This window comes from Phocoena sinus, chromosome 21, assembly GCF_008692025.1.
Source record: "Phocoena sinus isolate mPhoSin1 chromosome 21, mPhoSin1.pri, whole genome shotgun sequence".
Classification (NCBI taxonomy): Eukaryota; Metazoa; Chordata; class Mammalia; order Artiodactyla; family Phocoenidae; genus Phocoena; species Phocoena sinus.
In genome coordinates this window covers 32,865,241-32,880,191 of record NC_045783.1, presented here as the reverse complement: position 1 = coordinate 32,880,191, position 14,951 = coordinate 32,865,241, and the positions used below count along the sequence as shown (strand labels likewise).

Below are 14,951 nucleotides of genomic sequence, written 5' to 3'. Positions count from 1 at the left end.
CTTGAACCTTGAACCCAAGGCTCCCAACCTCCTTGGTATTTCCTGAAGCATGCGCGCCCTCGCTTTCTAGGAAGAGGCAAAGTTAACAGGAAGCTGTGGGAGCACTGATGGCTGGGGGGCAGGGGCGTGATGTGCAGTGAGGGAGGGAGGGAGGCCGAGAAGACGCGGCGAAGGCTCTTCAGCGGGCTGAGCAGCGCTGGGGGCTTCGGGGCCAGCTCGGACCTCCGTCCTCCCTGAGGGGTCCTGTACTGAGCTGCCCCGAGGCCCTTCGCTGTGCCCAGCTCGGGCCAGCTCAGTACCGGGCGCGTCGGGGTGGGAGTCGGCCGGAAGCAGGAAGCACGCGGCCCCAGCTCCCGCTCGCACCGGGTTATTGTCACCTACACCCCCAGGGCCTGGCTCTGGGCCCGAGGCCAGCAGCCTCCCCTTCCGCATTCAGCAAAAAGCAGGGCCACTGCCTCCCGAGCCCCCAGAAGTGCTGACTCCGGGCTTCCCTCAGCACTCGGGCAAAAGAAAAAGGTCTGGCCTATCCAGTTATAGGATAAAATTAGACCTGACTTCTCAGCAGCTTAAGGAGGTCACAGTGTTAACCCCCGCACTGCCAGGGGTCCGCCGGGCTGCTGGTTTAGGACATCAGCTGTGATCAGTCCTGGAAATAGTCCAAAGGTGCAAGTAATTTGAAAAACCAGAGAGTGGAAGGAAAAGTACACTCTTGGGCCTTATTTTCCTTAGGGCAGAGACTGAAGCTTTAAATTCCAGCTTCTGTTTGGCTCAGGTTTTGCTGATGTTCCTGAACAGGAGAGAGGCAGCCCAGAAGCCAGGCGAGGGGAAGGGAGGAACCCAGACATTTTTCAAAAAATGTTTCTGTAGGTGATCTGCGAAGTGGCTGAACCCCCCACCCCAGGGGATGTGGCTCCAGACCACCGGGCGTGGGTGTTAGGGGACGCGGAGCAGAGCAGCCAGGCTGTAGCACAGGGCCGGGGCCTCTGCCAGGAAGAGGCCAGGGGAGCGTGCAGTGGGGACCATGGTGCGGAAGCCAGCGTTCGGGAGGGACAGCCCAGGGGACAGCCTGCCGTGCTCTACCCTCTGAACAAGACAAAGACCGCCGAGGGCTCTCTGGTCCTCCAGACGCACTGCCTGCCACTCGCAAGCATGCACGGCCCCCAGCATTGATGGATTCCAAATGACTGCAAACTTGCAAATTCGCCTACTAGCTACAGTTTATTGTCACCCCAAACGCAGCACTCCCAGCGCCTCCCTCCCGTGGCCTTTCAGGGACGCGCGCACAGTGGTGAAGCACTGAATGCCCTGCGTGCCTGTTCCCAGCTGAGGTCGAACAAGGAGGCCTTCTCTGTCCCCGTTTCAGTTCACACTCTGAACAATTGCCCTTTTTGCGGTCTATTCAGTGTCTATTCAGTGTCGCGGTTTTTTTTTGCATTTTTATGCTGTTTGTTGGTGATTTCGCTGTTTGAAATGGCCCTGCTGTCTATTTCACGGCAGGGCCGTGATGGGCCGTGCGTGGGAAGTCGTGATTCGAGGAGCTTCGTTCAGGCACGAGTTATAGCTCTGTCGGACGTGAGTTCAGTGTTAATAAAGCAACAGTATACAGTTGACCCTTGAACAACTCGGGGGTTAGGGACGCTAACCCCCAGGCAGTTGAAAATCCCAGCACTGCTCTCTCTGCCTCAAAAGTAAAGGAATTGATGAATGACTCACCCCCAGGGCGGGAAGCTGAAACAGCTTGGATAGAATCCTGGGCTCAAACTCTAGTTCTTTTATTTCTATGTGTTGTGATCTGTAATCCAATACAAACTTGTCCCCACACTTAGTTCATTTAAAGATCTGTAAAATGAAAACGCAGATACTGTATTTATTGGAAAAAAACAAGGTATGAGGGGACCCGTGCAATTCAAACCCACATCGTTCAAGGGCCAATTGTCCATGAAATACGTTGTCTTTAAAGAGAGACACACGAGGTTGTGTGTTCATTGGTTGACAAAACCGTTGTGACCAGAGGCTGGCAGGAACCCTGCACTTACTTTCCTCGGGAGCAGTGGTCCCAGAATTGGCTAATTCAGGGCTCCTGGCGACTCGAGAGAACACGCCTCCTGCGAACAAGGGGAATTGACTGTTTCAGAGAGAGTGAAAGTGGGTTGGGGCCCAGGGTCCAGGCCTGGCTCCTCCAGTTCCCAGGTTACCTTGTTGTCTCACTCCCTAAGCTTCCCTCTCCTCGAGGGAGGATGAAATTAGTCCCTCTGTGTGTCACACTGGTGTAAAAAGGCTTAAAAAGAACCTGGGTCACTGTGAGGATGGCTGAGAGGGGTAAGGAGAACGGGGTGTCTGGCGCTCAACCAATTGCAGGTCTTCCTTGTAGCGTGACCCGGGGCGGGTCAGCTGACCTCTCCCAAGCCTCAGGCGCCCCAGCTGTGAAATGGCAGTAACGCTGATATTCCCTTCGTACGGCGATCGATGATGGGTTTCTCTTCGTGAGAGGGCTTTCTGAATTGCCAAGTCCTGATCCACCAATTCTCAAAGTGCCATCCGCATCACAGTCACCCGAGAGTCCGGTTAGGATGCCGACTCCTGGCCCCTGACCCACACCTGCTGCGTGACAGTTCTGGAACTCAGGATTTGGCCGTAAGCTTGAGTGATTTTGATGCCGATTGAAGAGTGGGTTACTAGGACCAATTCTGGTTTTCCTTCCCAAACCTCCCAGAGGTGCCGTGGCACAGTTGTAGAATTTACACCTAAAGGGTGAGCAGAGATGAGTGATGGTGACAGTGTTCAAAGCCGTGGAACGCCCCAAAGGGCCGAACACCCCAATCCTAGGCGCCTGTTCTGATTCCCCCGCAATCACGCCCAACCTCGGGAAGGATTTTGCAGGAGGCCCGGCGTGTGCGTGAGGGGTGCTTTCTGGTTGTACTTAAGCAGTTAGAAAATAGCTGTGGAGTCAAGCCCGATGGGGTGCAGCAGACAGTAGCAGCTGGTGGGTTTTGCTCTGTGCCCAAGTACATGGGTCCAAGAACCAGGGTGTCAGTGCTGCCAGAGGACAGTGGAGAGCAGGCAGCCTGTGTCCTTGGGTTAGAGGCACCTGGCCGGGCGCTGGGTGGCACCACCCATGAGACGGCTGCTGTTGTTTTGTTTCCCTTTTTAAGAGACACTTTCCATTTAGGCACTGTGATTGCAAGACCTGTGTTGGCTCTGACTAAATAGAGTATTCTAGCAAATTTGAAAATTCGTCTATTAGTGATCTCAATAGGAGGGGCAAGGAGGCCAGGGGTCGTGTTTTACTTTGCTCTTTTAAGTGACAGCCCACCCTCACTCGCCAGCCCCGGCAGGTGTATCAGAGTCTGGGGCTGCAGGAGAGGGGAGAGAGGCGAGAGCCGCAGACGCTGGCGGGGGATGGGGCAGGTGGCACAGCACAGAGAGATGACACGAGGAAAAAAGCCCAGCCGGCACAGCCACTAGAAGTGGCAGGAGGCTATTTTCTAAGCGTTTATAGGGTGAGACCGTGTCCGGGGGCACCCAGGGCGGTGGCAGGGTACTGGACGCAGCTGGAGATTGCGGCTCTATTAGAGACTAATAGAGACGTACTGTATCCCCACCCCTGCTGCTGCCCGGGTGCTCCCGCCGGGCCCGGCCCTGCTCCTCCTGGAACCTCAGCTCACCCAGAGACGGGAAGAACGGTTATGCTAGAATGATCTCGCAGCCTTGAACCTTCTCCTCTCCTCTGTGTCCGGGCAGAAGAGTGGGAGGGAGATGGTAGCCTGTCTTCCCCAGGCTCAAGCTTTCATAACATCTCCTATGTGGCGTGCTTAGTGCTGGGGTAGGCGCTGTGGGACTGGTAGGAAGGGTAAGGGCTTTGCTCTTGCCCTCAGAGTGTTTATACTCTAGCCAGGGAAGTAAGCAGACAAGAGAGAGGACAGACAGGACAGGGCATTTCTGGAGCCCAAGCACAGCGGCATCCAGTACCGCTCAGTATCCTGAGCGCTTCCTAGGTCGTTAGCGCTCCAGCATCACAACAGACAAACGAGGTACGTCCTGCTCCTGCCCTCGTCTCACGGCAGAGGAAACTGAGGCCCAGAGAGTGTAAGTAACTTGACCGAGGCCACACAGCAGGAACTTGGCAGAGACAGGATATGAACGCCGGCAGACCGGCTTCAGAGTTCATACTCTTAACTGCACTCACGCAAGGCAGCAGCAGGAGAGGACAGAGAAGGGGAGGCTGAAGTCTTCAGGAAGGCCTTGTGGAGGAGAGGTCTGAAGGGTGGTGGGCAGAACCTCAGCCAAGTGGAGACTGGATGGTGTCCTTGACGGGGGAGCCGAGGACAAAGGCGGGCGTGCGGGCTTTGGACTTGGAGGAGGGGCTTGGCTGGCAGTGATGGGACAGTCCCCTCCCGGGCAACTGCTCGCTCAAGCCACTGGCAGTAGAAGGCCTGGCCTTTTGCTCTGGGGAGGAGCTTAGCCCCACCCTCCATCCCTGGGGAACCACTCAGGGTTGAGTTCCCCTTGATCACCTCCAGCCTCCTCCCCAGCCCTGGCACTTGTAGCACCCACGACGAGCTCCCTGTCCGGGGACACAGCTGTGCCTCAAATGACTTCCCACCCCACCCAGGAGATTGTCAGCTCCTCTTAATGTTAAGTCCCTGCAGACAGAACCCTGGGTGGCTGGGCTTGGAGATGGGGTTGTCCCCCCATCTCCCCCAGGCTGGAAGAGCAGGCCCCACGGGGTGGCAGGAGCCCCGTGTTGCTGTGATTCCCAGGCTGCAGAGTTGAACTTCACTCTGGCAAAGTTGCTGTCTTCCAGCCTAACATACGTAGTCCCCTGGGGAGAAGCCATCTGGTTTTCAAAGATCTCTTTGCCCCCAATAGAGGTTGTCCATCCAAAGGGCACGAGGAGAGGAGCCCGAGGCCCCGACAGTAAGGGCTGTGGACCAGAGCCAAAGAGGCGCTAAGGTCCCTTGAGGCCGTGAGTTCCCGAGGCCATGTCTGCTCCATCCCCGGGTCCCCAGGCTGGCACACAGGAGACATCAATGCATGTTGGCTGAACCAAACCAAACAAGCCAGGGTGCTGCCACCGCCTAGCCTGGCCCTTGCTGGGCTCCAGCACATGGCCCCTCTCCTAGGTGCTGGGTACACGGGGACATCTCCCCAGGTGACTGCGCGGGCACAGAGTACCCCACAGGAGGGTCTCCCGGGGAGCTCATCGATGGGCACGGAGCTAGTGGCAGCCTCTGCGTCGGGCAGTGCGATAAGGATGGCTGGTGTTTCAGGAAGGTCCAGGCCAAGCCCAGTCCCTTTCAGCTCCTGCCTGGCTTAGGGAGGCTGCTTTTCCTGACTCACCCCTGCCTGAGCCGCCAGCACAAAACCGTGCATCGTGGGTTTTGGCTGGGAGTTGCGCCTCTAAATTCTAAGTGACTCCTCTCTGTGTGTCCCTCAGGATCACACCTCGACACCCAACCCTTGAACTCCACACACTCTGCCACGCACCCGAGAGCTGGACCGAGGCCCCGGAAGCCGCGCACACGTCCCTGGAGGCTTACGGCATGACCTCTGTAAGGGACGTCCTTTAGTCACCTGTTCGCATGAACGACCGACTGTAGACGCATGACCTACAGTCCTCTATCCTGCCTCTGGCGACGGTGGATCTCTTTCTGGAGTCTGAACGGAAGCAGCAAGAGGGGGGAGAGAGAGAGGGGGACGTAAAACAAGCGCAGGAGAGCACGGAACGCAACAGCAAACAAGGGCTCTTTTGTGGCTGGGATGAGATTTTTTTTTAAATCATTTCAATTTCGACTTGTTACAGGGTACTTTTTTTTCAACCTCATCTGTAAGAAATCCATGTGAGCTTCCTGGAAAGGAAAAAAAAAAAAGAAAACTAGACATGAAATCAGTTCCACACCTTAATCCCTTACCCTCATCCACCAGCCTTCCCCACACCTCCACGCTCCACGTGTGACCAGCCCTGCCGCTGCCCCGTGGACCGAACCTTCCAGAACGCTCTACATGGCGTCAGGACACACACACGCATACACACACACACACACAGACACACACACCCCTCTCCCCTCTGCTCAGTATACACACAGATTTTACTGTGACATCCGAAGTTGTATAGACTCTCCTGTGGATAAACTGGAAATTTTTTATGTTGTCGCTCTCTCTCTCTCTCTGCCAGTTTCAGTATTAATCATCTTCCAATGGAAAATCATTACCTTCAGAGTGCATTCGGGGTTCCTCGTGTTAGGGACTTAAGACTCTGAGGCGAGGACCCCCAGGCTTAGCTGTAGGGCTCCAAGGGAGCCAGTGCCCATCCGAAAGGGTCTTCACTCTCAGCTGGGGGAAGGCCGGTGGCTGTCCCAGGATTGCACCAGCATGTTCAATAGAGAAGAGGTTTTCTATATCTTCAAGCACTTATGTCATAGTCCGTGTTCAAAGTGTCAGCTGTACAGTAATCAGCCTGTGTATATGAAAAACAATAAATACTATGCAAACCAATAGAAACACTTTAGCAGTATGTACAAAGCACTCACAGCTCAGCTCCTGAGGACTTCTCCGGGCTGCGGGAGGAGCACAGCCTGTCTCTCAGTGAAAGAGGAAGGAAGGGAGTAGGCCTAGGGAATGCACCTGCCTGTTCTCAGGTCAGCCGCCGCCCCGAGGTCTCCCAGAGCGAACTTGGTGCTGTACGTCCAGGCAGCCGCGGGATGCGGGGCCCGGGCTGGGCAGCCTCAGTGCCCCCATCTGACCAACACCCCACCCTGAACCCCCTGGAGAGGCACCGCAGGGGGAGAAACGGCTGGAAGGAGACCTTCCTGGGCCAGGGCCCCGTCAGGGCCGGACGGAGACGGCGGCTGGCTGTTCCTCGCCTCGGTGCCATCGGGGAAGAGCCTTAAGTTACACCAGAGCCCCCGGCAGGGGGAGGCCCGAATCAGCACAACGCGCCTGCCCCGCGCGGCACCCTCCGGGCCAGGGGAGAGACTGCAGGCTCTTCTCGCCCGCCTGAGGGCCACTGTGTGTGGATGTCCCGTCACCTTTCTCCCTGCTTCTCTGCCGAGATGTCCTCAGAACACATCCGAACCTTACAAGTAGCACAGAAGCTCCCTCGACGTCAGAGCCCCCAACCCCCGAGGCCCCGGCTGGCCCCGGCGCACAAGTGTTCTGGTGGGTCCGGGCGGGGCTGGCCGGGCTCCCCGAGGGACGGGCGGGGAGTGGGAGCTTGAGCGCGCGCGTCGGCCCGCGAGCTCCAGACCCAACCCCCGCGGGGGCCGCGCGCAGAGCATCCCCGCCGGCCGGTCCCTCCGCCCCGCCGCGGCCGGCCGGACTCAGTGAAGGCCGAGGAAGACAGGCGCAGGGCCGCCTCCCGCCGCGATCTGCCGCCGCCGACCCAGTAGCTCCTGTAGAGCCGCGGCCCCGGCCCCGGTTGCGCTTTGGCTCGTCGCTCTGTCTTGCTTGGCCCGCCGGCCCGCGGGCCTCGGCGGCATGCTGCGTTCGCTGCTAGTAGGAGCTGTAGGGGAGAGGTTTGGGGTCGCCACACAATGCCTAGAGAATGCTGCAGTCTGCACCTTAGACGCTGTTTAGACGTTTTGGAATCACCTTGATTTTTTAAATTGTTATGAAAATGATTCTTTTCTTGACTCCCACTCGCTCTGTTCTTGGGAGGGACTTCCCACCGCACACCCCACTCCACTCTGATGTATAGACCATTCTCCCTACACCAGCTGAACAAATGTCAAAATTAATAAAGAACTCGACTCATGGCACAGGCCTCCATCTCTCCTTCCCGGCGCATCTTTGGGGAGTGTGGAGAGGGGGCGCTGGGGGAGTCTGGGGGTGATCAGTCTGCAGGGAGGCGTCCACCTTCTCTGGAAACCTGGATAGCCCCTTAATCAGGACCACCCACTCTAGGAGAGGCATTCCCCACCCCGCAGATGGTAGAGCAGATTTCTGTCCCACCTGAGAACCATGTGATGGGGCAAGTCCAAGATGTTGGGAGGGGGGTGCGCCACAAGCACCAGGGTACGTGGCTGAGCCCACAGTGGGCATACACTAAGGGGGACTCTCCCCCACAGTGCTCCCTGTGAAGGCATCTGGCCCCTGCAGGCAATGCCATTCAGAGTTCAAGAACTTCCAAGAAAATCACCCTGTTCCTAACTAGCTCCTAACACTTCATGCAAGGCTGGTCACCAAGCTGGCCTCAGTTTCCTCATCTGTCAAATGGGGGAAGGGATTAAGTGATTGCGAAAGTCTCTTCAGTTTGTCATCCTGGGAGTCCTGAACACAAATGCCTTTGTCAAGCTTGGCAATAAATAAGAATAAAATTATTTACTGCAGGTTTTCCTCCTCACAAGTTCCCATCATTGGTGGGGGGTCGGGGGGTGGCCAAATCACAGTCACAGGGTCCTAGGAGCACTCCCCGCCCTCACTCTGATTGTGAAGCTTCTCTCTCAGCATCAGAAAAGACATCCAGGCCAAGGGACCAGCCATGGCTGTGCACTGGCCTCGCCCAGAGGCTTTTGTAAAGCACAGGTTCAGGATCACAACTGCCTAGGTGATTCCTGCAGCAACACTGGGAACTGGAGCTGTTTCCCAAATGGTTGTGATGGGCAGCTTCGGAGTGCGGCCAATTTAGACCGAAAAGAAATTTTCTCATTTTTAATCCAAACTTCCAGAAAAACAAGGTCCATAGCCTTGGTGGGGTCTTTCTTGTGTTAACCTACGTCATCTACGCTACAGGGTCGTGGCCAATTCCGGCCCAAGCAGATAACAGCAGCATGGGGAGAGCCGGCTCTCTGTGAGAGGGGAGCCTCCCCTCAGCCTGGGCCGTTGGCCTCCTGCAGGAAACCCAGGAGCAGGCTTGTCTCCACCTGCCAGAGGGTGACCATGGGCTGGTCAGAAGCAGCTTTGGGACTGCCAGGCAGAGGAGGGACAGAAGTCCATCTGTCAGGCAGCCACTGTTTTTCCTGTCATTTTGCATGTCCAGACCAGCGACATGCTGATTGCCATTTTTAAAAAAACTGTAGGAAAGGATGCTGTTCCATGCAGAAATGACCCAAGTTATTTACTGCATTTTCCCTGTTGCTAAAACAGGATAGAGACCCCAGTAGAGCCTTGTATGTTGTAAAAATTCATTAGGAAAAGAAAGTCATATGGGTGCTCGGCGATTCAACCTAGTCTCATCCGTCAAATATTTACTGAACACCAACCTAGAGCCCGGCACAGGTGCCGCCACTGAATCAGCGGCCATCTCAGCCCTCAGAGGTTTCCATCCCAGGTGCCCAGCCAGGCAGAACATGACAGAGGCACAAATGAGTCCTCAGAGGAGGAGAAAGGGAGGACAGAGGGATCAGGGAAGGCTGCCCAGAGGCAGAGGCAGAGCCAGGAAGCACCCACAGCCAGCACTCCCAGAGATGCCCCACTCCCACCCCCTGCCCCAGGCTGCCGGGCAGGTTCCCACCCCCAGGCTCTTAGGTCCCAAAGTCCAGCCTCCCCACCTACCCGGCCCAGCACGGAGGAGGGAAGCGAAGCATCGTGTCCAGACTGCACGCTCCCCCAGAGGCTTGGGCATGTGCACAGAAAGGGGCCTGGACACCTCAGAACAGCATCCCCTGAGCCCGCAGGGGGGGCCCCCCGGAGCGCTTTTTCCTAGATGCTCACTTGGGGGACCAGGAGCTGGTGGACCCTCTGAGAATGAACATAGGTTCCAGAGCACTTTCTCTTTTCTTTCTCCCCCTCTGTCTCCCCACACACCCCCCATCTCTCTCTTTCTCTCTCTCTCTCTCCCTCTCTCTCTCTCTGACGCGCGCGCACACACACACACACACACACACACACACACACACACGCTGGCTGATTTTACAGTCAATCTTTCAAAGTGCAATTTGTCTAGGAAAAGCCAATGTGAGGCCCGTGAGTGTTTCCACCAATGGCGACGCGGCTCGAGCAGCTCAGCCAGTCTCGGGTCTGTATTCTAATGGGCCCCATCTTTATCAGGGAAATGTTGCTTCTCTGAACTTGAAACTTCTCATGGAGGATCCCTAGACTCTGAGGCAGAGAAGGGGCCTGAGCTGAGGCGGGGGGAGGCACCTCTCCCCAGGCCGGGCAGGGACAGAGGGCTCGCACCTGCCCTGGGAGCACCTGACTTCCCGCGGCTGACGTGGTCGCGGCCCCGGGCAAGGGCTGGGCTGGATGCTTGGGTGGGAGGGCAGCCTGGGGCTCGGGCAGCTTTGACCCTCCGGAGCTGCCATGGGATTCTGGGCCGGAGCTCGGGGGCTGTAGGGGTCTGGATTTGGGCTTCCCACCTCCCCTTGGCCCTTTGGCGGGGCCATGGAGTCCAACCTGCAGGGCCCGTTCCTGCTGAACAACGCGCCGCTGGCTCAGTTCTCGGAGGTGAAGGCCCCTGTGTGCCAGTACTCTGTGCAGAACTCCTTCTACAAGCTCAGCGCCCAGGGGCTGGGCCCCCAGCTGCCCGCCGGGACCCCGCACGGGATCACGGACATCCTCAGCAGGCCCGTGGCCGCGCCGAACAGCAGCCTCCTCTCCGGCTACGCCCACGTGGCCGGCTTCGGTGGGCTCGGCTCCCAGGGGGTCTACTACGGTCCCCAGGTGGGGAATTTCTCCAAGGCGGGGAACGAGTACCCCACCCGGACCCGGAACTGCTGGGCGGACACGGGCCAGGACTGGCGAGGTGGGCGGCCGTGTGACAACAGTGAGTACGGGGAGGGGGAGGACGGGGGACGGGAACTGATGCTCACAGGGGTCCTCGGCCGCCATCCGACAGCCTGGGGCAGACCCCAGGGTCTGGCCCTCCACCTGGCGCAGCACAGGCTCCTCCCCTCCCCCTCCCACCCCGGCTTCTCTCGGATGGGCGTCTTGACCCCCGCCCTCACTCCTCACCAGCTGCCCTCCTGGGGAAGCCGGGGTCCCAGGAGACCACACGGCTCACCCCCACCCTGTGTACGGTCCTGCTCACCTTCCGTCTCCCGCCCAGAGCCCGTGTCACCACTTCGTCCAAGCCGGCAAATGCCGTCCCCAGCGAGAATCTGCCACTGCATCGCCTTCCCAGAGCCCCCCGCGCGTGCGCCGGCAGCACTCGGGGACACAGAATGTACCCTGAACCCATCTCGGTCCCGCTGCCTTCAAGGGGGCCTGCTTCCCTCCTCGGGGTTTATGTCAACAACAGCGCCCGTACCACCCAGCCTCCTCAAGCAGCTGCTGAGTCCAGCCCCACTGGGCCCTTGCTGTCGGGGGACCTCACCCACCCATCCCCAAACCATGGTTTTCAGAGAGCTGGTCCGGGGCCCCCAGGATGCCAGTCAGACCTGGAGGAGGTGGCAGGTCGTGCACAGGCAGGGGAACGTCACCCGGGAGGCAGGGGGAGTGACAGTGGCTGCAGGAACCACCCCTGGGCCCGGATCAGGCAGGGGCAGAGGGGCCCTCCACTTTGTCCCACCGCGGGGCTCCTCCACTGGCACAGGGGCTTGGGGCGGCCCAGGAAAGCCCGAAGCACACCTGCCTTCTGCCCACTATGCTGCTCGGGACCCTCACACCCCTCGTCAGCCTGAAACATGGCGAGTCCCACAGGGGGCCGAGACCTCATCTCTTGGAAGCTATTCTATAACCTGGTTTGTGGGTGCTTTAGGTCTTGAGCTGTCCTTGTCTCTCACTTCCATGTCCCCCTACCCACACGCACCCCGTTTCCACACCCCTGCTCTTCAACCCTGAATGCACGTATACACACAGGGAAGTATCTGAGTCAGTGGCTGGATTAACACAAGGCGAGGGGACTGAGGGTGACAGCCTCTCAGGAGGCCTCATCTCCTTTCTGTGCCTCGGCTTCCTCACCTGTAAAGTGAGGACATGGGGTGTGAGGGTCGGCTGCACTGCACAAGGCCCTGCACGTGGGCATTCTGCTTCCCCTGGTCCCTACCCGCCCCCCCCCCCCCCCGCCGAGCTCCCAAGAGGCTGCCCTGGCCGGGCAGGGGTCAGTTCTTGAGGCTCCGCGTCCGGACTCTCCATGGGGTTGAAGCCACGACTCCCAGGCCTGGTGGCAGGGGAGAGCAGTAACTTGGAGCTTATGGTTCTAGTTTCCCAAAAACCTGGAAAATGGAATCTCAAGAGCAAGGAAGTGGGGGAACTCCCAGGCCCCTGGGGCCCTGACGGTGGGTGGAAGGTGCTAAATCCGTTTCTCGGTGACCTGAAAGAACATCCCTGAGACCCAGAGGAAACTCCTACCGCCCCTCGGGGTGTGGCTGCATCACTGCGTAGCGAGGGCATTACACAAGGAGACCCAGTTCCAAGCATCCTCTGGCCCTAATCAGCTGAAACCTGGGGCAGGCGCCCTCGGGGTCCCCGCCCACCCAGACATGGCGGAGGTATGCTGCTTGGGTGAGAGGTGCCACCGTGCCCCTGCAACCTCAGCAGCTTCTCCGTACGGGCGCTTACCCTGTGGGAGAGGCGGGGCAGGGCTGACACCCCCAACCCCGCGAACCGCACACTTCCTTCCTCCCACCAGCCCCGGACCCCCTGAGCGACAGCATTCACAAGAAGAAGCACACCCGGCCCACCTTCACAGGGCACCAGATCTTTGCCCTGGAGAAGACCTTCGAGCAGACCAAGTACTTGGCGGGTCCCGAGAGGGCGCAGCTGGCATACTCGCTGGGGATGACCGAGTCGCAGGTCAAGGTGAGTGTGTGAGGGACAAGAAGGTGTCTGCCTGGCAGCGAGAAGCCCCACTCTCCTGGCAACTGCCGCTCAGTGGGAGGCCGTCCTGGTGTTTGGGCACTGCCTGCCCACCTAACCCTAGAGACGGTGATAATGACCCTAACGCCAAATGGCTGTCATCTCCTGAGCCCTGTTCTGAGAGCCTTATGTGTAGCAGCCCATTTAAACCTCACAGCAACCTGGCGGTGGGCCTTATTACCCATCTCACAGGTGAAGAGACAATCTCAGCCGAGCCTCTTGCCCCAGGTCACCGGCTGGTAAGTGAGTACCCTGGATTAGAGGGCTCTAACCTCATGCCTTCCCCTCCTCCGCACGGTCGAGGCTAGAAGTTTCAAGAGCTGATGGCAGCCTCTGGGCCGGATCAGAGCTGGCTTCAGGCTTGTTCCGTTAGCCAGGCAAACGAGCCCACCTTGGTTCACCAAACTCGAAAGTGAAGATAACTCCCCCCCACGCCTGCCCATGAAGTCTGAGCCTCTTTGCTCAGCTCGGGGCAAGGCTGCCTCTCATACTGCACACCTCGGGCCTGAGCTCGGTGGGTAAGGCAGCTTCTGTCCCCTCAGGCTCCCGGGGGGACCCCTGGCAACTCTGAGGCTCACTGTTCCCTGAGGGGCTCTGGCGGGGGGCACCAAAAGAAGCAAGCTCTGGGCTATGCTGTAACTGCCCGGCACTGTGACAAGGCGACGGGCTTGAGGGGAGAAGGAAGCACAGGGGCAGCCGGGGACCCTGGCCTGGGCTCCCTCAGGGCGCTGCATCTCCAGCCGGCCACCCCCCCACGCAGCTCCCTCCAGCCAATGTTAACTCCCAAGGAGAGGAAGCGCCGAGTCTAAGAGGAAGCCCTTTCCGTACCACTCCGCTTCTTTGGGTCCTTTCTGCACGCTTCTGTCTCCAGTAATGAGCATGTGTTATTTGTATAGCTGGGGGGGCAATGATTCATGAAGCTCAGTGGAGGTCTGTGAGGTTAAAAGCACGTCAGACCCTTCCACCCAAGTACTCAGATGGCAAAGGAGAGGCAGATACACCGCAGGGAGGGTTAGAGTTAAGATGAAAGGGCTGCTGCACTCACATTCATTTTTATTTTATTGCCCCCCTCAGAAAAAAAAACTAGTGTGACTATGACAGCCTAGTCCATTGCTGAACCATTTATTTTACGATCAAGATGAGGCTGGGGGGGTGGGGTGGGGTGGCTTCCCTGGTGGCGCAGTGGTTGAGAGTCCACCTGCCGATGCAGGGGACACGGGTTCGTGCCCCGGTCCGGGAGGATCCCACATGCCGCGGAGCGGCTGGGCCCGTGAGCCATGGCCGCTGAGCCTGCGCGTCCGGAGCCTGTGCTCCGCAACGGGAGAGGCCACAGCAGTGAGAGGCCCGCGTACCGCACACACACACAAAAAAAGATGAGGCTAGGGGGATACTTGCCACCGAGTGGAGCCGCCCTCCCCAAAGGGGCCCTGTGCACGCTGCGTGCCAGCGTGATCCTCAGGGCCCTTCTCCTCCCAGGTGTGGTTCCAGAACCGGAGGACCAAGTGGCGGAAGAAGAGTGCCCTGGAACCCTCGTCCTCCACGCCCCGGGCCTCCGGAGGGGACCGCGCGGCCTCGGAGAATGATGACGACGAGTACAACAAGCCGCTGGACCCCGACTCAGACGATGAGAAGATCCGGCTGCTGCTCCGGAAGCACCGCGCCGCCTTCTCCGTGCTCAGCCTGGGCGCGCACGGCTGACCCCGCCGGCCTCCGCGTCCCCGCGGTTCCCAAAAGTCTAACGGGGGCTGCGGGGGAGGAGTGGGGAGGGGGGAGGATGGAGGGGGAGAAGCAGGAGATGGAGGGGAAGAAGGAGGGTGGGGAGGAGGCCAGTCTCCTAAGGGAGGAGGGGGCAAAGAGGGAGACGTGAACTTGTCCCGAGACCGGGCACACCTTCCGCCGTCTTGCACCTCTGTGGGCCCAGGCCTGGCCCTGCCAGCTCTGCAGATTCTAAGTACACAGGTAGATGAAAAGCGATCAGGCTCTGCAGCCAGGACACTGGCTGTGGGGTCCCAGACACGCCACCGTGGCAGTTGGGGGGGCAGGGGAGACTTCCCCCAGGGAAACTGTTGGCTCCTGCAAGGGTCTCCCTGTGGGCTGACTGCAGAAGAAGAGCTGGCATGTCCAGGGACCCTCCTCGGACCCTGGCACAGGAAGTATCCCACTTGAAGGGCCAGAGCCCAAAACCTAATCCAGGTGGGAGGAAACCCACCCCAGGG

The 14,951-nt window shown here is 58.8% G+C and overlaps 2 protein-coding genes across 5 annotated transcripts in view; both read left to right on the top strand.

Moving 5' to 3' along the window:
• Window positions 1-7,692, top strand: part of ANK1 (ankyrin 1) — a 101,139-nt gene extending 93,447 nt beyond the window's left edge. For 3 of the 4 annotated variants that reach the window (XM_032618509.1, XM_032618514.1, XM_032618511.1), the window contains one exon: window positions 5,438-7,692. In XM_032618509.1, coding sequence (XP_032474400.1) covers window positions 5,438-5,464 — 27 coding nt within the window. In that variant the 3' untranslated portion in view covers window positions 5,465-7,692. The remainder of the gene's footprint in view (window positions 1-5,437) is intronic. The other variant, XM_032618510.1, reaches the window with a different exon arrangement.
• A 2,628-nt stretch (window positions 7,693-10,320) lies between these two features.
• On the top strand, window positions 10,321-14,433 carry NKX6-3 (NK6 homeobox 3). Its single transcript, XM_032618297.1, has 3 exons — window positions 10,321-10,702; window positions 12,509-12,678; window positions 14,212-14,433. Exons 1-3 carry the CDS (start codon window positions 10,321-10,323, stop codon window positions 14,431-14,433), a joined length of 774 nt encoding a protein of 257 aa, XP_032474188.1.
• Window positions 14,434-14,951: the final 518 nt, after the last annotated feature.

What these genes read in the sequence shown, in the direction of transcription:
- NKX6-3 (XM_032618297.1), top strand. Translation starts at nt 10,321, where the DNA reads ATGGAGTCCAACCTGCAGGGCCCGTTCCTGCTGAACAACGCGCCGCTG. An exon ending in TGGGCGGCCGTGTGACAACA is followed by an intron (nt 10,703 to 12,508) that starts GTGAGTACGGGG and finishes TCCTCCCACCAG; the next exon opens with CCCCGGACCCCCTGAGCGAC. An exon ending in TGACCGAGTCGCAGGTCAAG is followed by an intron (nt 12,679 to 14,211) that starts GTGAGTGTGTGA and finishes TTCTCCTCCCAG; the next exon opens with GTGTGGTTCCAGAACCGGAG.